The sequence below is a fragment of the Falco rusticolus genome, chromosome 2, assembly GCF_015220075.1.
Source record: "Falco rusticolus isolate bFalRus1 chromosome 2, bFalRus1.pri, whole genome shotgun sequence".
Classification (NCBI taxonomy): Eukaryota; Metazoa; Chordata; class Aves; order Falconiformes; family Falconidae; genus Falco; species Falco rusticolus.
Window position 1 is genome coordinate 64,718,695 of NC_051188.1, and position 25,902 is coordinate 64,744,596.

The 25,902-nt window shown below is 37.7% G+C and overlaps 1 protein-coding gene across 7 annotated transcripts in view; it reads left to right on the forward strand.

Moving 5' to 3' along the window:
• The window catches only part of CUL4A (cullin 4A), a 40,741-nt gene extending 18,275 nt beyond the window's left edge, over positions 1-22,466 (forward strand). For 3 of the 7 annotated variants that reach the window (XM_037375796.1, XM_037375798.1, XM_037375799.1), the window contains 11 exons: positions 2,591-2,709; positions 5,338-5,530; positions 6,940-7,044; positions 8,861-8,971; positions 9,303-9,388; positions 10,391-10,498; positions 11,683-11,796; positions 12,985-13,090; positions 19,586-19,758; positions 20,593-20,745; positions 21,027-22,466. In XM_037375796.1, coding sequence (XP_037231693.1) covers positions 2,591-2,709; positions 5,338-5,530; positions 6,940-7,044; positions 8,861-8,971; positions 9,303-9,388; positions 10,391-10,498; positions 11,683-11,796; positions 12,985-13,090; positions 19,586-19,758; positions 20,593-20,745; positions 21,027-21,122 — 1,364 coding nt within the window. In that variant the 3' untranslated portion in view covers positions 21,123-22,466. Of the gene's footprint in view, positions 1-2,590; positions 2,710-5,323; positions 5,531-6,939; positions 7,045-8,860; positions 8,972-9,302; positions 9,389-10,390; positions 10,499-11,682; positions 11,798-12,984; positions 13,091-19,585; positions 19,759-20,592; positions 20,746-21,026 lie in introns of those variants that run through there. The other 4 variants (XM_037375797.1, XM_037375800.1, XR_005102375.1 and 1 more) reach the window with 4 other exon arrangements.
• Positions 22,467-25,902: the final 3,436 nt, after the last annotated feature.

The following is a 25,902-nucleotide window of genomic DNA, read 5'->3' on the forward strand; positions in this document are numbered from 1 at the left end:
ATGAGCCATGGGGGAAAACTTCCACAAATCCAGAAAACCAACCACTGTGACAATTAAATGTGGAAACAAATATCTAAAATATAATTCCAGAATTGTAGAAGTTGCTAAACCCCCTAAATCTCCTTTGACTTGTGGCAGTGGACTTAGGAATTAAACCTTTGAAGCTGTTTATTTCCTAGAATTACATAAACTTTTGAACGAGAGCTGCAGTTCCTGTTGTAGCTTCTTTTGTGTGATAATCATACAGCTCAAGTGCAATAGCTTGACGTAATCTTGTGATTGTATAGTTCAAGAATCATGAGTTATTGGAACTGAAAACATTCCAAAGTAATGAACTTTCATATGCTTTTGTCTGTGTTTTACCTGGAATTGCCAGACAAAAGGTAAGAGCTGCAGTCTTCTTAGGAAGTCCTTATTCAGACATTGGTGTCTTTAAATCACCATTTCTTTGTTGCTCTTAACTTTTAATCTCTCCTTTTTCACTGAATTTCTGGGTTTGGTTAGCATTCCCTGCTCTTTTAATACTTTAAATGATCCTTTCCTTTTCTTGCAGTAGACATATTTTAGGTTTTAGATCTTCTAACAAGTTGTCCTTACATCTTTGTTTCTTTTACTGCTGCAAAACAGATGTCCCTAGTAGTCTGGTATCTTTGGGCTCCATCACATCCATGTTTGTTAATACTTTCAGGTTGTTATACATGTCCCTTTCACTTCTTTCTTCATCCTCTTTAAAGGTAGACATATGCTCACAGTTTTCTCTGAACTACTCTGGGAATAGGTCACTTCACTGTTTTCAATACATTTATAAAAATAAGCATGGTCACTCCATCTTAGCTATTCTTAAGCTTATCATAAACAGGAGGTAAGAATAATTAATTTTTTGTTGATATATGTTAATTTTGCTTGATTTTTAATTTGAGTATTATTTTTAAGTAACTTTTCCAGTGATACATTTGTTTGTCAGTTAACTTAACCAGAAAGTGTATGGTCTTGTTTTAACCTGAACTTTTTCTTGGTTTATATTGCATAAGTACCATCCATGTAAATATGGAGAGATCTATACATTTTTCTAGTTACTATGTTTTAGGACTGTAACATTGTTGGATCAGCCTTTGCATTCACTGTCTGCACTTAAAAAAAAAAAAGTTTAACACCAGGATTTGCATAAATTTCTGCATTCATTTGATGCAGGGCACGTTGTAATTTGCTTGCAACATCCTCGTCTTCATTGCAAGCAGAAGATACTGCCTTTTGTAGGCTTTGTTCCTTAGCAGAAGGCATATGATGTGTTTGCCCCTGTATCAAACTGACTACATCTGTCACATATGTGACATATGTGACAAAATACCTTTTTCAGTCACACAGCTCATACGCCAGAGGAGGAAGGGAGGTTACACTTTATCATCTAAGTTACAATAAAGCAGTGTATTGGTGTCTTTAAATGAATAGGAGGTGATGCTTGGATGTTATGGCATGGGCAATTTTTAATTCCCTGTTCAATGCCAAAAGAACACCAATCACATGTATTCAAGACTTTGTTTTATGTTTAAAGTATGTCCATTTTTCTGATACCTCAGAATTTAGAAAAATCTCAAAATATCAGGCCAAAATTTACCTGACATCATTCCTGAGCATTTGTAGCCTTTCTGAACATGTAAGTTGTAATATACAGTGAAAGTATTTTTAAGGTGAAGAATATAGTAGACAATGGGGTAATTCATCAGTGATTGAGGATCTTTTGTAATCTAGTGCTATTTAAAAATTGGAATTAATGAAATATATTTTGTGAAGAAGGACAGTTGTATGGTGTCAGCTGCATTGATGATGCAGATTGTCAACCTGTGTAAAATCAAGCTTTCTGGGGTTTAAAAAAATGCCATCTATCTTTGATGCTACCCTCCCATATTACTAAAGCCTCTGTCGCCAACACCAGACAATGTATCTCTGATTACATTGGAACTAAATTCATCACATTCTCAAATGTAAAAATGTGTACATAGTTGTTACATGCTTCACATTTTGCCTTAAGGTTCACTTCCGTTTGTTAGTCTAAAGCTTAGTCTCATGCAATAAAGGCAAATGTTGCTTGGAAGGAGTTTGTAGTCTTGTCTTACTCCATCAATATGAGCGTAGACAATTCATAGCACATTCTTAATTTAAAAAACATGGCTCACCGTGCTCCAGAGAAAAAAATCTTGCAAAGTGTTTATGTTTACTATAAATTTGGGGCAGTTTACTTACTTTACTGTTTTCTGACATTCTTTAGAGGTTCTTTATAAAACTGTACCCTTCAAATCAAGTGCTGTTCGTAAACATTCTGCAAAGGGCTTACAGTCAACACTTTGTTGGGAAAGTACTTCAGCTGAAATAGTTTTAAAATACTTATTTCAACCATTTAAACAAGGGCACATGTTAACCCTGAACATATCACTTGCTTTCAGAAATTTAGTCTCAAAAAGTTCAAACTTTTTAAGCACACAGGAAAGTCTTGTCTTTTGATGTATTTCATAGAGATTGTTCTAACGTATTTCTGATTGTATTTATGCAACTGTATTCAAATTTGCTCTTTCTTCTGATTTAATTTTTTTAGGACTTGATAATCTGCTCGATGAAAATAGAATATCAGATTTGACCCAGACATACCAGCTGTTCAGCCGGGTAAAAGGTGGGCAGCAGATCCTTTTGCAGCATTGGAGTGAATACATCAAGGTATTTCTAAGTTCTCTTACTAATGTCAAAATTTATGCTGTTATCGTAAATTTCTTGTATCAAAACCAGCAATAATATGTAGGTGTGTGCATCAAAATTGTGTTTTAAGCAAATATGGGGAGGGTTGTTAATGCTTCCCCCTCAATAACGTCACATGTTGAGAAACAGCAATACCTAAGTTTTGGTTTTAAATTTCTGACTGGAAATTGCTTTCCTTATAGGTTTGAAAGTTACACAAGACATTATTTTGGTTTGCTTTGCTTTTAAATAGACCCACATGGACATGTGTTTACAGTATGCTGGACTGTACTGTGTGTTGTGTTTTCCTACAAATACACTCAACTGTTTTACATATCTGCGAAATCAGTTGAAAGAAACATCAGAATGTAGCTATCGCTACTGCAGGCTAGCAGTGCTACCTGTAACCAAGCTACAGCAATACTGATGAAGGTTGAAGCTATTTGGAATGGAATACTCCTCTTGAAAATAATCCATCATCGAAGTAGCATTTAGATGCTTCAGATCTGTTGTGCTGGGCGCAACAGTATGCTGCCCCAGAAAGCTTGCGCTCCAGTGCTCTTGCAAGATGAAAGCAGGAAAGTTTCAAAGATAGTTCTCTCAAGTTGATAATTCCTGATGTGGTGGTTCTCCCCTGCATCGCCCATGTGTTTGTCAACCTTCAGGATTAAGTGAGCAGCAACAGTTCATTTCAGAGGTGCCTTTCCTGTGCACCCATGTCTGGAGTTCAACATAGCCCACCAAATGTGCAGCCCATGGGAATGAGACGTAGTCACCCCTCTGCCCCCTCCCCGAACTGAGGTGGGGGTTTGCTCCACAGAGTGTCATCTAGTGTCCCTGTATGCAGCCTGTGGATCCATAGGCAGCTGGGCCATTTGAACAGCATGCTGTGGCTGAGAAGGAACGTTCTTCTTTCTTGCTCCCACATCATGCTCCTGACTTAACCTTTGTACTGCTGGAGACTCCATAGACCCTTGTGAGATCTGTTTTAACACAGTACCTGGGCAATGCCAGTTTTATGCCAGGTTTAGTGAGCTGAAGAGGCTCACAGAAAAGTCCATGTGCTGGCCCAAGCGAAGAAGCAGAAGGTCAGGACAGGTAGGAAGATAAGGGAAGAAGGACCAGAACCTCTCCTTTCAGAGCAGCAAGTTGTTGAGCTGGCTTATCATACCCAATGTCTCGCAGAATAAAACCTTTTATGGCTTTGTTGTTAAGAAGTTTTTATACAGGCTCAAAAAGCTAGAAACCATTTTGTGTAGTGTCAGTGGATCTCCTCCTTTCGAACATTCTCTATGACAGAATGGATTAAGATGAGGCTTCAGGAACTTTTAAATTTTATCTTGTGAGCCAGCGTAGGAAAAAGCACAGAGAGTGTGCCAAATTACTGGAGTGAAAGTCTGTGCTCTACTGTAGTCACCTTTTTATGATTTCAGAGGTACCACTTAGTTTTCTGTATCTTGGTTTGTTGCGGAATGGGGGGAATGCCCTGCAAGTTGCGAACATAATTGATAGAGACGGTGAGATTGATGTCCAAATGCTGTGTTAATGAAGGGGAAATTGTGCTAAGTGTAAGATATGATGGACTAGGTATCTTCAGAGGGTCCTTCCAACCCAAACCATTCTGTGATTGTGTGATATGCATATTGAATCTAAGGACCTTGGGCGGCCTTGTGTTTGGCTTCACTCTAAAATGTTACCTGAGAAAGATCTCAATGAAAGATGACAGTGAATAATTAGATATTGAAGTGGAAATAATGAGGTTTGGGAGGGATTCCCCCACCTCTCTTTGATTGTTGCTGTGGCTAACATACTTAAGTCATTGAAAACGTACCAATTGAATACCTATTTGCTGTTACTGTGCAGACATTCCTCTTTCTCACCTTGGAAAGCTGATTATTCTGTTTAGGGCACTTACCAGTGTCACTAAACAATTATAAATTGCCTAATAGGTTAAAATCCTCCCTTACAGGATATTTTGGTTCACTAGACAAATGGTATTGTATCTCAAACTTTAAGATAGTAAATGTAGGAACAAGAAAAGAAAGTCAAGTCTGTGGCTGCTTCTTGCGAATGGAAAAGGTGTGTTTTATTGCAAGTCAGCTAGGTTTCTTTGCTTTTAAGCCCTTGCTGAAAGAAATCTTGATGTGATGAGCAGCAGTTGAATTTTCACCACCTGTTCTGTCAATAGAGCTCTCTACTGAATTTAAGAAAAGCAGTGCAAGGTTTTCCATTACACTTAACATTTCTGGGGCAGCTTCCGTATTAATTTCTTTTACATGAATCATGTAGTTCTCTATCTAACTGTGAATTTGCATATCATGCAGTCATGTCTACTGTGCTGTTTGTGTTATTTTATTATTTTTTTTACCTTTTATGTTAAATGTATATAATCTTTAAATCAAACACTAATGTTTGAAATCCATTAATGTGTGTCTGGGTTTTTATTTTAAATTTCAATGCATCTCATTTTTTGAAAACCTGAAGTCACATAAGTAGCTCTGTAAACAAATTATTCTTTCTAATGATATTTTTTTTAAGTGTAAATGTATCTATTGGGGGAGATAGGTAGCATTCTGAAGTATTTTATTATCAAAAGTGTTTGTTTTACAGAACTTTGGGACAACAATAGTGGTTAATCCTGAAAAAGACAAGGATATGGTGCAAGAGCTACTAGATTTTAAGGATAAAGTGGACCATATCATAGAAGTGTGCTTTCAGAAAAATGAAAAATTTATAAACTTGATGAAGGAGTCCTTTGAAACATTTATCAACAAGAGACCAAATAAGCCTGCAGAATTGATAGGTACACAAATATTTTTCTGTAAAATATTTCAAAAATCTATAGAAAGCATGATAAGATAATGCTGCTGAGTGTGCTAGTGCAATAATATGCAGTACGCATTCTGCTTTAGCAGACTCATTTTTGGGGTACGAGGCAAAAGTTAACCTGGGAATGTTGGGGGTTCAAAAAGCTTGGATGTGCTGTTAGGTGTGTGTGCAGCGTCCTGACGGAGCATGCCAACTTCTGCTGTCCCTGCGCTCTGCTTCTTGCACGGTGCCTGGTGCTAACAGTTGCTCAGAGAGCGTAATGCTGATGCTATGAGTGAAGTGAATGGTTTAGGGGGAAGAGTAGCTGTGGCAAAAAAAAAGAGGGAACCTTTTATTTGTGGTAGCAGAGGTGTTCTTTGGATGTTACGGATATCTCAGAAAGGACTAAGTACAGCCCATCTATCTGCCTTGAAGGCTGAAGTTGGGAGAATAATTTCAAAGCCTTCAGATACAAGGAGTTTTGATAAAGAGGGAAAAAAAATTATTACCTTGAAGGAGGAAGGGGGGGGAAAAGTAAAAATATCTTTAAAATGCTATTATTGGGTTTATCCCTGGTCTGGCAAAAGCGGTTCTGACTGTTTTGCATGCAGCAAAACTGGAGCTGTAGCATTTTACACCAGGAGAGGATCCCACTCCTTGGTTTTTGTTTTTCCTCTGTATGTACTTTTGCCTTTATTAAACTTGTTTTGTGCTTCTTTCTAAAACCAACTTTATGTGGGACGAATTGTACAACCTAGTGATACAGGTTAAAGCCTGTATGATACAGGCTGCTGTCATTTGTGGATTGTGGTGTTTCAGCTCCTGCAAAGGTTTCCTTCTTATGCAGAAGGTTGTATAAGAATATTAACATGCCTTAAAAAATACTTAGCCAAATTCATGGCTTAACCTTATTTCTGGCATTCTGAAGCTACTAACTTGAAAGTATTGGTTCTGTTTAAATTTTGGTATGCTCCTACCAAGGAACATGAGGGACATAGTAAAGGCCTACAAAAATATAGTCCTCTTTATGTTGTTTGTTTCTGTTTCTCATAAAATACATTCATATGCATTGTACACTTCCAAAACATTGTCTTTCAACAAGTAATGTGCTTGCTATGACTATAACACAAAATGTGGGAATTTCTAATGCATTAATTTGAATGATTATACTGTATTCATTTTTCTCTTTTGGATGGTTCTTTTTTATGGTATTTTCCATTATGGCAGTAGTACAGTGGGGATCTATCATTCCACTGAGCATAGGGGTGGGAAAAGGGAAATTTCTATTGAAAATTTAACAGTTATCCTATATTTTAACATATTTCAAGCGGGAGACACTTAAGTTGGTTGTTTTAGATTGATTGGGGTTTTCTAAAGCTGTTAAACCATTTTATTTATTTGTAGCAAAATATGTGGATTCCAAGTTAAGAGCTGGTAATAAAGAAGCAACAGATGAAGAGCTGGAAAGAATCCTTGACAAAATCATGATCATATTTAGATTCATTCACGGTAAGAAATAGTGGTTCCCCACTGATGCAGTTAGAACAGTTTTCCTCGCTACGAGCAGAACTGAGTTCCTTTGAATGTAAGATATTTTTTAGCATGACTTTCTGCTTGACTTGGTCTTAAATTCAGGTTGCATTATATCTGAAGGAGCACAATCCATACACCAGGGAGGACAAACTTGTTCTATGGAGATTGGCAAGGTGCAGACCTTTTACAGTCTGAGATCTAAGAGTTAGAGCTGTTGGTGAAGTTTTTTCACGTAAATTAATTGTATCTGTAACCACAGCCTCTCCTCTAATGACAGAGAACAGAAAGTTTGGTACAGATTTTCACTTCCCTGCCCACCTCAGTATGTCATAGGTGCAAAGTATGTGAAAACCCAACAACTAATGGCTTGTCTTTTCTCATCATAGCTGAGAATGAACACAGAGGAGGGCTTAAAATGGTGGGAGAAAAATGTTATTGCTATGTTTTACAGCCTTTGAAATGCACTTCCTTATGTATGTCCCTATCTGAGCAAAACCCTTAAAATGCGTTAGAATTGTTTTGGGGGTTGTTTTGGTTTTTTGGGGTTTTTTTGCTAGGTTGGATATTGGGGAAAAAAAAGATATGGTTGAGTTTAATAGAGATGCATGGTCACTGGTTTGAGGGAAGTAGGATGCGTATTCTGGGCTGGGGTGGGATGAGCAGGACCTACGCAATTCTGTATTAGTTTGTTCTGAGATCTGTGGAGTTCTTTCCTTGTAAAATCCAAAACAAGTACAATATAATGGGAAAGCAGACAAGAAATCAGTCATAATAATAATATCATTTGCATGATTCTTGTCAAATATGAAGGGTATTGGATGAAGATGGTGAATGAAAACAGTATCACTGGCAAGTTGTCAGCCTGAGAGATTAATTTCTGACAGTCTGAAACATTGACCAACTCTTATTTTCTCTGGTGTTTTTTTTTTTTTTTTTTTGTAGTTGTTGTACTGAGCAGTTAAAGGTGCAAGTTTGTTTTCAGCTGTCTGGTGCATAGGAGTCCTTTTAAGAGCAGGTGATAATTAGTAGTCAGTTTCTGGATGTTGGACTTTTCAATGGTATCTTGATGCTGCTTCATGAAACAGCACTTCACCAGACAGCAGGATGGAGAAGGAAGAAGAGTGTCAGAGGAACTGCAACAGCGGAAGGTGTTTGCAAGGGAATAGGAGGGGCTACTGTAGGTAGCAGAAATAGTGCCTTGGGTTACCGTGACTTTCTTCCTCTTAAACAACATACTGATATCTTTGCACTATCAATAGAAAAGATTTGCGGAAGCTGTAGTTTAAGGTGTGAAAGTTTGTGGGTGCTTGTATGACTTCTGTATTTCAAAAGGCTCTTGGCAAACCAAGTGAGAAGACACGCCAGTTTTTCTTCACTGTAGGCTTTTAAAGGATATTCCTTTAATACATAGGAACAGGTTTTCTTTTCTTTTTGTTGGTTGGTTGTTGAGGTTTTTTTAATTTTAATAAATCAAACCACTGGAGGGAGAATGTTCTTTTGGATCCCAGAATAATTTCATGTGATTTGCAGCTGATCCAATGGGAGACACAAGGCAGCCAATGTGCAGGGGGTGGGAAGAAAGAAGTAAAAACTTTGCAAAAGATGTTAAGAAAATAATTAAAGTACAAAAAGAAAAGTTGTCTACATGTTTTTCTTCACAGTTGTGTAGTGAATATTGTTCTGCAGATCAGCATGTCTTGAGGAAGGTTTGGGTCACAAACCTGAAGTGCAATGATGGGAACAGAATGTATGGTTTCAGTTGTATTTTATTTTTGTTTCAATTTCCATGCAGGGAAAGATGTGTTTGAGGCATTTTATAAGAAGGACTTGGCTAAAAGACTGCTGGTTGGAAAAAGTGCATCAGTAGATGCTGAGAAGTCCATGTTGTCAAAGCTTAAACATGGTAAGTGTCTTGAGATGTGTTAATTTTTTATTACTTTTTGGCATGTAAATTGGAATCCTTATTTTCTCATGCTTTAAGAAGTGACAAGCCAGATTTCAATTAATAGCTGGGCATACCAAAGCATTAATTGTGCTCAGTGAGAACTATTGGGTTGACCTCTTAGATACGTGACTGGTTCATGTAATGTACCTACAGAGGAGCAAAATCCTTAAAACATGTACATGTTTGTGGGTGCTTTGTAACCTGGCAAACCCGACTCAGCTGTCTCAGGTTAAACCTTGCTCTGTGCTTCTTTGTAATTGTGGGATCTTTGCTTTAATCTGTGCGACAGAATGTGGTGCTGCTTTTACCAGCAAACTGGAAGGCATGTTCAAGGACATGGAACTGTCAAAAGATGTCATGGTTCAGTTTAAGCAGGTACGTACAGCTTCTGTTTGTGTACTAAATTTGAAGTAATGATGGAGAAGCACTCAATGGTGTTACACCTTGGATTAAGCTAAAATTAAACAAAACAGCTTTTGAGCAAGTCCTGATCATAGTAACAGACTCTACTTATAGTTCTATTTATAGAACAGAATTTATTTATTGTATATCTATTCAGAGGTAATCTTATTTTACCATTTTATTTGATTCCTTTTTAAGTAAATTACTGTCTAAATACCACACAATAATATAGTTGTCTGACATCCTTTAAAGTCTATACCCCTTCATTCTGTAAACTCTTGCTGCACTGATGAATTCTTTGTGAATGACCCATGCCAGAGAAACTCCTTGAAGGTTGCTAGGTGCACAGAAACCATGTACGTTTCAGCCCCAAAGTTTTGAACCAGTTGGTGACCAAGGGGATGCTCAGAGGAAATGCTATATATGCTCACCCTGTTGCACTTCTCCCTGGGTACCTGTTTTGGGGCCTTACTGAAGACAGGATTCTGGGGTAGAGATCATACCTAGGACACCTGGTTCTGTAATAAAATACTGTAGTGACTTTACTGTCCCAGACTGTACAGCCTGTTTTGATTGATGCTGTGCTCAAATTATATGAAAATTGTCTGACAGATGTGGAAGTCCCAGGGGATCCTTTTGATCTTACAGTTCTTGCCCTGGCTTCTGATCAAAAGCTTTTCTTTTGCTTTATTTGCATGTGATTATAAAGTTCCTTTGACCTTAATACCCTGTACAGATGATGGTCTAGGATACTTCAAGGCATGTTGTTCTTTTCTTTTTACTTCCAAACACTTGTGTTTTGAAACTGGGGAGGGGGGGAGTCATTCAGAATCCTTGTAGAGCATGCCTAACCAAGGATGTGGCCTCTAGAATTTTTTCATTGTTACACTAATTTTAAATTTCTGATTTAAGTGTATCTATTTTCTAATTTGCATGTAGACAGTATACTTGAATGATTTTTTGCTTGTATTTTAGTATATGCAGAACCAAAGTGACCCAGGAAATATAGACCTGACAGTAAATATATTAACTATGGGATATTGGCCAACTTATACACCTATGGAAGTCCACTTAAATTCAGAGGTTAGTGATTATATTCTTCTAAATTTTTACTTTACAAAGTGGAATCGTAATCACTTTCATAGGGTGAATTAATGCCCTTCTTTTAATGTTTTTCTGCTAGATATTTAAGGAGTTTATCTCATTTTCAAGATTCCAAAATTGGAAAAAATAAAATGTCATGGATAAAGTCCACTTTTTTCAGATGATTGCTTCATGTAATGTGGGTTTTTTTCCCTTTTAAATAATAATGTAAAATCAGTATTAAAATCAGGGTCCTACTTTAGCATTGCAGTTAAGCACTTAAAAGTTTAAACTGGACAGTTCACTTTAATTTAGTCAATCTTTAACTGCGTTGCTTAGGCACTTTGATCTAGCCAGTAGTTAATGTTACTGCACATTCTTTTTTTTCGTAAGATCCTTCCTCTGTTCCCTGTAGTATGTTACACAAAACTAGTCCCTGCATGTAAATGGCCTTTGCCTGAAAAAAGATTGCTTCCAAGTTGAGAGATTTTTGCAAAGCTCCTATCAGTAGCAATTTAAGTTAAAATACATAGTCGGAAGTCCTGTTTCCTCCAATACCTTGCTTGATCTGAAATGTGGGAAGCACTTCAGAGATGGTAGCGTAGTTCCCGTTCAGTTCAGATGTGCAAGCTTTTGTGTTGCTCCTGTGACATCTTTCCCTCTGTAGCAGACTGCTTGAGAAGGAGCCAACCTGAGCAACGCATCGTGAAGATGGAGGGGTAAAAACCTCTATAAAGTACTGCAATCAAACTTAAATCTGTGTAGAACAAACTAAAGAAAGAACTTGGGAGCAGATGGTAATAGTCAGTGTATAAATGTGAGATCGATGTTTTTTGTCTGGTGACTTCTTGGTCAGATTCAAAGTCCAGGACAAAACTAATACTTATTTTTGAAGTTTAAAACCCTTTACAGGGGGTTTATTTTACTTTTATTTAAAACAAACAAACAAAAAAAGATTTTAAAAAAGGCAAATGAAAAACTTATTTTTGAATTGAGACATTCTTTTGTGTGTAATAGTACCAGTGTACTTGGAAGCAGAATTTTGCTCTGTGGATCAGTTTTTCACGTAGAACCACTTCTTTACGAAACATTGTTGAGAAGAACAAGGAAATTACATGTGTGAAATTATCCAGCATCACTGCACTGATATAACACTAATAACTGTTTTTCTCTTTGCTCTACAGATGATAAAGCTTCAAGAGGTATTTAAAACCTTTTACCTGGGAAAACACAGTGGTCGAAAGCTTCAGTGGCAGACCACTTTAGGGCATGCTGTCCTAAAGGCGGAATTTAAGGAAGTGAGTTTGCTTGTTTAATACTTAGCCTGTTGGGATAAAACTCAAGTCAGTTATTTGGAATCTAGTCATGTATTGTATTTTTTATAAAATCAGTAACATTTTTGTGGAGGAACAATCACAATTCATACTGTTGTTTTGTGTAGGAAGTAGGCTTTTTATAATTAAACTGAAATACTATCTAGCTAACGGAAGGCAACCATATGATACCTTTTGGTAACATTTGTATTCATTTTATAGGAATTGTTGCTCATTCAAATAAAATAAGTTGTAATAGAGCAGGAAATTTAGGAAAGATAAAGAGCACAGCATCTTTTTAATATGAAATTGTTCTGATCATAGAAGTACTGGTGACGCTTTTAGTATTCTTCACTGATACAAAAAGAGACTGAAGGGTGTTAGTCATGTAATGACTGGTTAAAATTTAAATGCTTGTTCAATTATTTAAGTCTTAAATAATCATGTTGTTTCTTAATGTGGTTTTGTTTTGTCTCATGGAATGTCTTGCCTTGCTAATAATGCAGCTCCATTGAGCCAGAGCAAAGACAAAAACCCTCTAATTCTTTTACTAATTCATTGTGTCTATGAAACTTAGACGTTTAGACATTTTGTAACAGTAAGATGGACAGGTCTGTAGTTGTCGATTGACAGAAGTGTGTACAACTGTCTGAAGAGTTTTGAGTTATTTCCTTTCCATTGCCGGTTTGTTTATACAAACATTGTGCTACTGATAATGCTGTCACTCTGTATCATAGTAAACCAAAATTATCTTTTGCTTCTTTTGTATTTGATCCAATGCCAAGATTTCTTTTGTATTAGTTTGCTCATCTCTATAAAATGAAAACTTGGGTGAAGTATGAAGAGATTTGCTGTTGATGGTGGCAAATGCAGAGTTTCATAAATTGTAATTAAAATGAAGTGAATTATGTGAGATAAATACAAGGCCATTCTAATGAGCTTCTGCTCTGTGCTGTATTGCTGCTGTTGAAGGAGCAAAACAAGGTTTTAAAATATCGTGTTTCCTCGATACTGTATTCAGGCAGATTGTGCTGTGTGCTAGGCGTTCTAGAATGCACATCTCTTCTAGAAATAGAAAAAAGAATGTATGGCTTCTGTAACTTGTCAGATTTGGGGGATATAATAGAAAATGCTCTGAATATAACTTCTAATTATTTGATATTTCTTTTTTAGGGAAAGAAAGAGTTTCAAGTATCGCTCTTTCAGACGTTAGTGTTGCTTATGTTTAATGAAGGAGATGAATTTGGTTTTGAAGAAATTAAAATGGCCACTGGTGTAGGTAGGAAGAATACTTTTTGATTCCTAAATTTATTCATAGAGTAATTGCCAATTATGATTTGGTATGTAAAGGCCTAATTTTAAGAAATTTGCCATGATCACTAGGAAACACTTGAGCCAATAATATGTAGACACCAAAAGAGATGAGGAAAACACACTGTTGGTACTTCCTAGTGTAGATAAAATAGATGCTTCACAACATTAATAGTAAGAGCTGTGTAGTGTATGGTACTACTAACCTATTACATTTATAAACTGTATCATTGCATTCTTAAAATTCAAGCGGTGATAAAGACTGTTGCATGTACTGATTATTTTTGTTCCATTACAGTTTCAAATACTACATTTTGAAAATGATCTGTTGTAGAATGTTGTCGTTTTGGGGTAATTCAAGAAAGTATTTTCAATTGAACTGTTTGGAGAGCTTGCTCACCCGTTTTCCATTACTGTTGCTGGAATGCCCTGTTCACAATAGGTCTGATCTGTTAAGAGAAGCAGTGTCCTATAGGGTGTATACTTTGTAGCTGTCTGCCTCTGCACTTGAAACCTGAAGGCAGGAAGGACAAAGAAGGCTGAAGACAAGTATAGTTTTCTTTTTAACCATCTGCAATATCTGCCTTCTGTGTTTTATGCTCTTGGGTGACTTTTTTTTTTTTTTCTGAGTTTTTACACTTTCTTGAGATACAGCCATTGGCATTAAAAATGATAATGCTGTCATCTCTACTCTCTGGAACTTCTGCATCAACCAGCAGGTCGTACCCAGTAGCCCTTCACATGTTGGATCTTAAGATCAACTCAATACAGCAACTGCTGAAAGAATATTTGAACCCATAAGTACTAAAATACTGTAAAAAGGTGATGTCAAGAGTCCCCGTGGTTCAGAATGATGCATTGCAGAAGGGAGTACAGCCTGGGTGCTCCAGCTTCTCAGCCTCAATGCTTCAAGTTGCTTAGTCATCTACTCCATTAATGCTAAAGGAGCTGAAGAAAACTCACGCTGGTGTGAAAGATAAGCATCACGATAGTCCAGAGAGGCTCATTAGGTCAGAGTACAGTGGTTACAGAACAAACATTAAGTTCACACAAGCCTGATCCAGATCCTGCTCTGTCATCTTGTATTGCTGTACCTCAGAGCTTGCATTCTGGCTGCCTGACAGCAACAGATAAAATCTGCTGCATGGAAATCCATTGATTATAGCACAATCAAAAGGATTTCAATGGACTGTTCTTAAGGCAGCTGGCTAGAATTGATGGTTGGGAGCTACCTATATTACATTATGTCATTGCACCGAGTGGCATGTCTGTGTTTCTTTCCTCTGTGGGGAAATGCTATAGGAGCACAGGTAATGAGGACAGTTTATGGTCCACTGGGTTCCCATGGGGCCAGGATCGCTGACATGAAATCTCTGTCTTCCCAGGCTCTATTTACATGAGGCTTTTGGAGCTGCTTTAGAGAACTCCCATTCCCACCTAGCAGTCTCCCTACTTCTAAAGAAGGGGAAACGTATGGCTAGAAATGATGTCAGAAATAGATCCCACACTGTGCCCTTCCTTTCTCCTGCTACATGGTTGACCCTCTTGTGCAGTGGTACCCTGCCAAAAGCTGGTATCCTGGCTAGCTGGAAAAGAACAGTGATTCACTTATTAGAAAAAAGGAGCTGCATTTGTGATGCAGCTGTTTGGTGAATTGACAGCTGAGTGCAGAGGTGCTTGACAGCCAGAATCTCAGAGACCACCCCAGATGAGCCAGAGGTCCTGGCTCATGGGTACAAATAATGTACCACAAAGGATGTGGTAGAAATTCTGGAGGGCAAAACCTGGGTGTTAGGGTTGCCATAGAAACTGCTTCTAAATGTTCTAAACACCATGTGCAGGACTAGACGGACAGAATTGCAATGTATGCTTGAAAAAAATGACATATGGAAGAGGGTCTAGATTTATTAGAAAGTAGGAAAGCCTTTGAAATGGGGAACCTGTACAAGAAAGGTGGGCTCCATCTAAATTCAAAAGGAGTGAAATTGCTGGCACACTTTAATAAAGACTGTAGGGTTTCTCAGACTTCTCCCTCCACTATCTAAAGATAATAGTGGATCCAAGAAGAGTTCAGAGAATGGGAATAAAGATGAAAGACATGGGACAGCTTCTTTAGAAAGAACAGTTGTATATGCTAGGACTAAACTAAAAGACCAAAAGGTAAGTAGAAATCTCTGAATAACGATTTGTTTTCTTACTAAAAAGGGGGGTGGGGGGTGGGGTAGAAAACCAAAATGAGCACATGGTGGTGAAAACTAAACAGCATGTTGTAAAAGCTGGAAGTTTACAGAATTCAAGGAAACAGGTTCAGGGAAGAGCAAAGCACTAAAGGTTTCTCAACACATTAAAAAACACCTCTAGCTTAGGAAGTCCATGAGTCCTAAGCGACTGGAGACATAGAGAGCAGTAGGATGAGAGGAAAGGAGGAAGAGCAGGGAAGTGTGGAGCTATATTAGCTTTGCTTTTACGTGCTGCCCTATGCTCACCTGCTTGTGGCCACTGGTGGAGACAGGATGCTCGGCTAGATGGACCTTCTGACCCAGGATGCCTGTTCTTCAGTTCTAAACTAAACATCGAAAGGAATACTGAACTTCCCAACTGAAGAATTTGCCCTAACCACTTGCTTTACTTTGGTGTTCACATGTGCCAGCTCTTTCCAGGAGGTGGTGGAAGCCTTGTGCAGTTTTTAGTTAATTAGCATGTGTTTATGTTGAGACCCTGTTATGAGGTGTTACCCAGTCTTTGCATACTGGTGTTCACTGTAGAAGAGTTCAGAGGCCCATGTACATGCCATAGGGCAGAATAAAATATTGCAAGTTGAAGTGTCATTAAAGGGTTTGGAACAGATGAGTAAATCAGTAAATTAGATGACTGCCAACTGAATAGTATTCACCCTGAAGTTTTACAGGATTCTGTCTAGATTATAACTTAAGTGAGCCTTGCTATAAGCTTGACAAGAGCAACGCTAAACTTTACTTCTTCCTTTTTTTTTTTTTTTTTAACATTCATGGGGTAATTCTGTAGATTACTGCAGGGTAGCAGGTCTGTACTGGGAAGAACAGAATTGTTATGCCCATGGATAAGTGTGTATTAGGGAAGAACAAGCATGATTTATGTGATGCGTGATTTTCCTTTCCAATTCTTTGAGAGAGTCAGCAAGCATATGATTGTGCACTTAGCTTTTTAAAAATTCTTGATAAGAGCTCCTCACAAACTCTAAAATAAACTACATTTTCATGGCTTAAGAGGGAAGTTCCTCTTAGGGGTGAACAATTGATTAAAAGACAGAAAACCACAAAGGTAGTAATGAATGGGCAGCTTTCATACTGAAAGGAAGCTCTTATTTGGGACCCCCAGGTATTATTCCACGTGGCTATTAATGATCTGAAGAAGATGAATAACGATGTGACAGAATTTGATACAGATTCCTTAGGAAGGTAAAATCCGAAATGTAAAAAAAAAAAAAAAAAAAAAAAAATTATAAAAGGATCTTACACTGTTGAACAATTAGGAGATCAAGTGGCACCCATTGCTGATGAATATAAATATATCAAGGGGGGTGGGGGTGGGGTGGCAGGAGGAATAACCTTACCCACTCGTCAGAGATTGCATTTGTTAGGTGTGACAGGAATTAAGTTGTGCAGTCATTGTGTTCCCTGAAAACAGCAACTGCAAGTTCATCAGTGATCAGAAGGGCAAACAGCATGCTGGTAACTTCTGGGGAAGTTACTGAGAACAAAGCTGAAAGCACCATCATGCTTTGTTTGTACTTTTGTTTAGATACTTCATAAATTTCAGGTTATATACTACAGATGTATAGTACAATTAGGTAAGGACAAAGAAAGATGAGAAGAAATACAGCAGGTGTATAACAGTTCCCATGCAGAGGGTGAAGAGTTCATTTCTTAAATTGGGGCATGATAATTTGGAGAGGGGTAAAAAGGAGGAAATACAATAGTCTGTGGAATTATGAATGGCTTAGAGACTGAATAGTGAATTCACCAGCTCTCACAGCACAAGAATTCCAGCACCTTTTACATTCTCCGTCTCTTACTAGCCAAGTCAAAAAACCCATGCTGGGTGAGGCAAGCATTTTTGATCTGATCCATATAACATACCATGTAGTTGTTCTCAACTGAAACAGAGTTAACTGCCTAAGATTAATGGCAGACCCTAAAGCACTAATTCTCAAATATCAAATCAACTCCAGTAGTCACCCCCAATTTCCTGCATGTACGTTTATTTTTAATGGAGAACACCATAAAGGGGATCGTAAGTTATATTCTGTGGACCTCTTACTATATAAGCATAATGAATAATGTACTGGAATGAGGTGCAAAGCACGTAGGATTTTCCAGCGCTATAAAAAGCTGTTCGGCAACTTCGGTACTCTCCCTTCTCCTGTTGAAGCAGCTTTAATGGTGCTTCAGGGGGGCTTCCTCAGGTCTGTTGGCCACGTCTGCTCAACTCCCTTGTGGACTACAGTGGAAGATAGGGCCAGTCAGATAAATATTTGTTTGTTTCATGCAAGAACTATACTGATGTCAACAAAGAAATGACCAGTCAGTATGGCAGCAACCAGTAAAATAGTATGACTTAAAACTTTTAGTTGCTTAAACAAGTGCTTTCACAAAATAAAAGTTAGAAATTTGTGTTCGGTCCTGCACTTGGCAGAGTAGGACAGCCATGTCCAGAGTTCCAGTTCTTTAGTAAGTCTATCATATATTCATTATCTACTTAGATCATGTTCAGCTCTGTAGAATATGTATTCTGTGGTTCTGCTGTCCAGACACTTACTACTTATGCAGCTTCAGTATTAGCTACACTGTTGTATTTACAGTATTATGAGTTAGTTTTGTAAATGTCTTGCAATTTAAAAAGTAAGTGGGCATCTGGATATCAAAACCCCTGGGTACTGAAACAGCTTGGACAGCTGGTCTCTACAGGCATTTCAGACTTTGTCTATTGTATCTTGATATTCCATTGCCATTTTCCACATGCTAAGTATAAGAGTACCTCATGGGCAATTACTGCATTACTAAAAAAAAACCCAAATAAAATAGCACGTGGATTTTTTCTGCCCATTTACAATATCATTGTCTTTGCATTAACTGGCCATAGTTGGAACTTGTGTTTTCCAATCACTGTTACAATAAATTATCACCCGTCTCTTTTAAAGCTGAGACTGTCCCTGTACATTAGTACAGTTAGAAAATGCATAAACTGTCACTCAGAGAAATAATGGCTACTTTGTCTTTGGTAACAGAGATGTGTTGTCCAAATAGGCTCCATGTTTTTACCTGCCTTTCTCATTATCAAGAAAGCCTCTAGGAGCTGTAGTTTCTACTTTTACTTCAGTGATAAGTAATTGCAGATTCCTTCCCTTTGGCATACTGTAACCTGTGACTTTGCATGCAAGGCAGAAGCAAAGCTCCAAAGCATGCTGACTGTTTTCAACAGCATCCTTGTGTTTGGACAAAAATGCAAGTCAACAATCTACATTTACTGCAGGTGAAGCACCCAAAAAGTGTGAAACATCATAAATGCCTATTTAGTCAGTGTGGTTTAAAGGGGTTTTTTTCAGTAATCATAGAACAGCTGGAAGTTTAAAAAAAAGAAAAGGTCACTCTGTGAAAGTTGGAAATATTTTAGAAATAATAATAGTGTTAATCCTTTGCTACACTGCACTTTAGCACTGGATTGCAATTTCTTTCTTTCATTATTTAGACTAAAACTCTTTTCAGGAGATCCAACACATTTGGTGATAATTTTATATCGTGAATAAAAGTATTCTAGAGACTGCAGAGGCTGTCTTCATGCAAAATCTTGATACAAGACTTTGCGACATAATTATTAGAATGTTTTAGACTTCATTTTATCTACTTGTTCAAATGCTTTTAGCTTTAAATCTTACTAGGTAAAATTTTCCTCAACCACTTATTTCTGCTACTTTCCTGTTAGGGGGCAAGTTTGTGACTGTAATAGCTGTCGGCTCTACAAAACATCATCCTATCAATTTAGACTTCTGTGCTTTTATTTTATCATATATTGTCTGGTTTGTGTTAAAAATAGTGATGAAATCATAAAATGGGTGTCTTTGGTTTCTTGTCATGAACTGTTGGGGTTTTTTCTTCTGAAGTCCCATTACTACTAAACAATACTAAATCAATAAACCCAGGTTCACGTTAATATGAAGTCTTTTCTGAAACTACTTCTGGATGGAAAGCTCACTGGGATGAGCCCAAGTCCATCTTCCTGATGTACAGTTCTGTGCATGCTATCAGCACTTATCTGTGAAAGATGTAAGACCAAGCTTGATGGCTGTGAGGTATAACCTAATGGGAACTTAGCTGGAAGAAGGTATTAACATGAAACCAGTAACTTCTTAATTGTATTTCTAGATTAATGACATGAAACTCTTCATGTTAATGTTTTGTTCTGTTTCTCCCATACTTCTTCACAGAGGACAGTGAATTAAGAAGAACCTTGCAGTCTTTAGCTTGTGGAAAAGCACGAGTATTGATTAAAAATCCAAAGGGCAAAGATGTAGAAGATGGAGATAAATTCATCTTTAACGGTGATTTCAAACATAAATTGTTTAGAATAAAGATCAACCAAATCCAAATGAAAGAAACAGTACGTATTTATTTTTTGCATTCTGTTTATGTTAATTGTTTATGTACATATCCCACATGGAGAGACAGAATCTCTGCATTTCCTCTGTAGTTTTTGTATATGGAGAAAGGAAACAGATATTTAATTTTTTTGGTAGTCAGGATGACTCGCAGAAGCAATAAAGATTTTAAAACTCACTGAAATCAAAAGAACTTATGTTCCTTCATGTGCTTGCAAATTTAAATGCCTGTATATTAAACTGATTGGATTTTGTAGCTGTTTCAGTCCACCTTAAACGTTTCTGTGGTATGTCTGAAGTGTTGGTGCTATATTGAACTCATAAATCAAATGTCACCATGTCACTTCTTTATTTAGTGGGTAAGAGAGTTACTAAAGTCAGGGTTGTTGCTGGTTTTGCAGTGGATATCTTTGTTATATTCGAACCCCAATGCTTGACACAAGGTGACATGTTTTAATTAACATTGACTTGTTTCCTTTTTGCCTTTGCATTTCAAAATCCTTAAGAAGTCAAATTGGAGTTGATGAGTTTGATAAAAAAAGACTACTGTATTTGGGCTTTCAAACTCTTACATGTTCTCTCAAAAATCTGAAGTGAGTGTTTAAGTTAAATTTATCAAGTAGATTTAAAGTAAGAGGTACATTATTTTTTTCTTTACATTATCCTTAATTTTATCTTTGGCTTGCTTTAGCAGTACACTTCAGAATCACTTAGCTCTTAGTATGTAGTAATGCCTGCATCTGTCTTAAAAATGTAAAGATTAACTATGGAAATATAATTGATAAAAAAATAGCAATAAAAGGTGATAAAATTTGTGGTGTTGTATTGTTCTTTAGGTTGAGGAACAGGTCAGCACAACCGAAAGAGTGTTTCAAGACAGGCAGTATCAGATTGATGCTGCTATTGTACGAATAATGAAGATGAGAAAGACTCTTGGTCATAATCTCCTTGTTTCTGAATTGTATAATCAACTGAAATTTCCCGTAAAGGTAACTGATCTTGTTTTTCAAAGCATCCTAGGATTATCTAAAAATATACGTAGTATTAGCTTGACCATAAGAGTAAAAAATGTAAAAGATGCCCGAATCAAATCCAAAGATTAAGGTATTAAAATGTGTGTGAACAGAAATGAGTCAGAGTATCAGTAGGAAATTATATTTAGATATTTACTGTGGTGCATTTTCTTATGTAGCTGTTAGCAGTCCTATTTTTTAAAGAAAAATATATTTGCATTTATATTACTAACTATTACACTCATCTTTTCTTGTAGCCTGGAGACTTGAAAAAGAGGATTGAATCTCTCATTGACAGAGACTATATGGAGAGAGACAAAGATAACCCAAATCAGTACCACTATGTTGCATAACGGAAAATAAATACTTTTATTTAAAAAAAAAACAAACAACCAAACCCAAAACATAAAACCCACAATCATCCACATATATCTTCAGGACACCAAATACCTATGCTGTTCCAGACTTTCCTTTTAGCAGATTTCAGGTTGACGTGTATTATTCAACCAGCTGCATGCACTGCTGTGGAAAAGAAGCAAAATGACATGTTAATTGATCATCCTTGTCAAGACTCCTTACTGCTGTTAAACGTCATGGTTTTATTTCTTTTAGTTACTCTTTTGTTCTTTTGGGTTCTTCAAAATTTAGTTTTACAGTTTTGTTTAACAGTGTCATTGAAGTTGAATGGAAATGTAAAATTACCTGTGTTGAGAAATACTTCTGTGATGGATGCAAGTCTGTTTTCTTCAGTTATGTGTTCCTAACTGCATCCATAAAGACCCTATATGCTGCATTCTTTAGCTACAGTGACAACTTGGGTAACTTTTTAAAAACCCTTAATTGATGAACACTTACGTACAAGCAGTGTTGTTGAAATACACTGAATTTTTGAAGTTATGCACCATGAAAACCCTCAAACTTGTGTTCAGTTAATTTCCTTTCAAATTATTATGAACTTCAGTCTGGTTTGGGTAAATCAGGTTTTGAAGTGCGATCCTTGAAGTGCCAAGAGGACAACTGCATTCATGTGTGTAGTGAGTTGTTGGATTATTTAGCTAAGATACGGATATTGTGTTATTACTACTTCTGCTGGCTTGGGTGGCAAAGACTAGATCTGAGTCAGAGGCCCTACCTCATTTTAGGGCAACTGGTGTTTATCACTGTTGATGTAATTGCCGTAACATTTAGTTTTGCCTTGAAAATAACATACAGGGAACCTACTGTACAGCGTGCTCCACTTTAAGAAACAAAACCTTTTTTAAAAAAAATACTTTTATGGTCTCAATATTGTGAAAGCATAGATTTTTTGTCTTGAAAGACTAAGGATTTTGTTAGTACTTTGTTACATATTGTATATAATATGTAAGTTGATTTGACTTAAAGAATGAAAGACACTGTAGATCTGTTAGATAATTGTAACTATAAGGAAGATACCTTTTGTGGGAATACTTACAAGACTTCTTATTTTCCAGATTTGCATACTGGTGTGTTTCATTCTGAAAAAGAGCTACCAAAGGAGTTTTGATTGTGGCATAAATGAAAATTTAACTGAGCAATATTTTCTTGAGGCATACCTTAATAAGTTTATGTAACGTGGGGTTTGTGCATCAATTAAAAGGCTACCACCTCTTCTTAAAGTAAACGTTGCTAAGAGTTGACATCTCTTGGATTTACATATTAAAGTCCTTATTCTGTCATCTGGTGTCATTAATTGTATTGCATTTTTCTGAATTATTTTTGTTCCCTTTCTGTTTAGAAACTGAACGTTTAGTTTGTTGTATTTAAAGCATATTTAATACTGTAATTTAATGTAGACTTATTTTAATATTTGACTCTTCAGTTAATGCAAATAAAGTCTTTGATGCGTATTAAATATTAATTTCTTAGCCTGTGTGAGAATGTGGCACTTCAGTTTATTTGTGCAGTTTGTTCTTTAGTGTTAATTATATAATCCACCCTGTAATTCACTAGACTTTTAAAACAAAACCAAGTATGTGCCTCACAGAAATGTAATGGCCAGCGACTTTATCCACACAGAAAGTTGGCAGCAGTATGCGGTAACTGATACCAAGCAGTCACTGTACTGCCTTCCCTTTCTGAACCCCAGCTTCCTGGTTCAGTGGTTTTAAACAATGGTTGAAAAACAAGTGGTGTTATCCTGAAGATGATTGAAATGGTTCTGCCTTATGAAGTAATGTTAATTGATTGAAAGTGCTGAGATGTGCAGGTTTTCCTAATTGCCATAGACTAGAACTCTGGCCAAATTACTCTGTTATAGCAATTAAAAATGAGCTGTCCCATGAGCGGTGGAAATAACAAAGCCTGTCTTTCTGTGATGTATGCCCTTGGTCCCCTGCTGCATCATCCCCCTCAGATAACCTCCAGCAGCAGTACTGCAGAGGGTGTCTGCTCAGTTCTGCCTTTCTGCTTATGGGAGCATTGGTTTTGTTCTTCTTTATCCAGCTGCTGATCTCCCCCCATCCCCTTACCTCCCCAAAACCTACAGAGAATGTCATTATCTCGGAAGATTTTTACTCTTCCAAATTGGTCTGAAAGTGGCTTTGGAGGTTCAAAAGCTATGGGAGAGACTGACAGGCCAGGTGATCGTGACACTCTGGTCCTCATTTTTAATTTGATTTCCTCACATCTCTCTTCCTGGGATTTTGAATGTGCTGAACCAAACAGGTAAGCAATGAGTTTATTAGTCAGCATGGTACTCACTTCTTCGTAGCAAAACAGCTGCATTTCACTGCTTTTTAACAGCTGGTGACAGAAGGTGGCTGAGCATCCAGTCTCAGCCAGCTGTTGTTTTGATGCCAGTTGTTTGGGTTCACGTTGCCCCCAGAGTATATCTGTGCCACAGGGCAGAGGTCGCTAAACGTTTTTTCTTGGAAGATCATCCAGTGTTGGAAGACATCAAGCTGCAGCAAAGTAACACATCCTTCTGGAGCACGTCTGTGTTCAGAAGATGTCTTGGAAACCTGGATCTTGGCAATTCAGCATCCTCAAAACGAATCATATAGCAGCTTCTCTGGAATGACAAAAATAACAGCAGGAACCTGGGATACAGGTGGGGGCTCTCCAATCTTACCAAAACCTGCCAGTTTCACTTGAAACTTTCCCATTTAATTCAGTTTAACTTAAAGCATTCAGGTAACTCATCCAGACATAAGTTACATGAATTTAAAAAGCAATTTTCCTAAACGTGACGCCTTGTCATCTAGCCCAGCATTTCCTGAGGGAAAGCACGTGTGAGAATGCAGGCTGGCAGCTGGCCTGCAGGTGCTTCCCAAGCGTCACATTAAGAAGGGGGGTTTCTTAGTGTGATGGTTTCCCGAGAAAGATGAGACCCTTGTGTCTGACCAGCCTGTCCGCTACCTGTTTTGACAGCCCCCTGTGTCGGAGGGTGATAATACTAACCTATTCAGGGACCTCTGCTGACAGCGTCACCAAGTGAAATCCCTTATCACAACTACTCAAATCTCTGGAGACTTACACAGAACGAACTTCAGCTGAAAATTTTTATTACACAAGTTTGTGACAGAGTGAGGTTTGAAGATTGCCAGTGATAATATACTGACTGCAAAACAAGCCTAAAACAATACACTTAACAGCTAGCATAAGTTAGTCACAGAATAAAGTTCTTACCCAACAGGCATCCCTAAGGGGAAGAAGACAGGTTCAGCCCATCGACAGATCCCAGAAGTTACAATGGAGCCTTCCCTAACCTCCCCTCCTTTGCTTACTTTTTAGACTTCATAGTAAATTGCATATTCATTTATCATACGCAGGACTGGTTACAAATTTCTCGCTTCTAATGGAAATTAGTAGGCATCCTCGGATAGCACTACTGAAATTTTTCATTAACTATGTACACTCTCCAAGCAGGGGTTTGCCCTCTTTCAGGGGTCTATTTGCCTTACAAGTCACCATCTCCCACTACCACAATTGCATTTGTTCTACTTTCAACCAATTTTTTCTGTTGATGTACAGGGGTTGTAACACCTATCAGCTTGTCTTCTCTTGTGGCCAGAACTTCCTCGCTTGAATGCACCTTTCTTTGATAACAATGTTCTTTCACCATCTGTTCTTTGTCACTCATCCTTCCGAAGGCCAGCTCCCTTGATTAGAAGTCCCTTCATTCGTAACAGCTTTAGAAAGTGGGTGAGCTTGAGCTAACTTTGTGCACAGATGTGTTTAACATATAGTTAAACACTAAATCAGTGTTGTAATTCAACAGTTTAGACAACCATTCCCCACCACCACCACTTTCAGACTTAATTTCAGTCCAGGACCAGTCCATTTTCTTTACATTTAGGTGGAGCTAGAGTAACTCCAGTCACACATAGTTTTGTTACTGATCACTATCGTGTGCCCAGTGAGGTGTACTAGTACCTTAGAGGCAGGTAACTTTGGGATGGAAGGGTGCGTGAGTATTACAATGAGATTATTTCATATGAGGAAAGTAATTTTGCCACAATGGTTGGCTCAGCCACAGACATCTTCTCATATATCCTTCATGTGACAACTTCTATGCGACTTGCCAGCTGTGCTGTACCGTCATGTTCCCATTCCTGCAGGGAGCACAAGAGAGCCTGGCCATGGGGTCTCCCCCCTGCTCCCCCCTCCATTACTCCTGTCAGCAGGTGCTGAGCTGGCAGGGTGTGCTGCTCAGGGAGCCGTGGTGAAGTAGATTCCATGCATGCCAACCAACCTGGAAGCGATAGCTGTATTTTACCCTAAAAAGCTTTCTGTAATACTACACTTCTACTAGGTCCCAGTTTTCCCTAATTCCCCCCACAAAGTCATTTTCCCACACCAAGTCTGGTAATTACAGCTCTCCTTACCAGCCACCAACAGCCTCCTTCCTGCCTGCTACTTCTGTCTTGTTTTCTTAGTTCTGTATTTTAGCTTCCTCTGTATTCCTTTACCTGAACCTGCCTCTATCATTTAACTCCTCTGGTCTGCTGCAGGTGCTTTCTTCCTTTCCTTATGCTATACATCTTTGAAAATAGAAAAAATTACACACTTTTAAGGCAATTTTAGTGCACTTGTTATGCAGATAGACATATACAATGCTACAGGCTTGGGGAAGAGTGGCTGGAAAGCTGCCTGGTGGAAAAGGACCCGAGG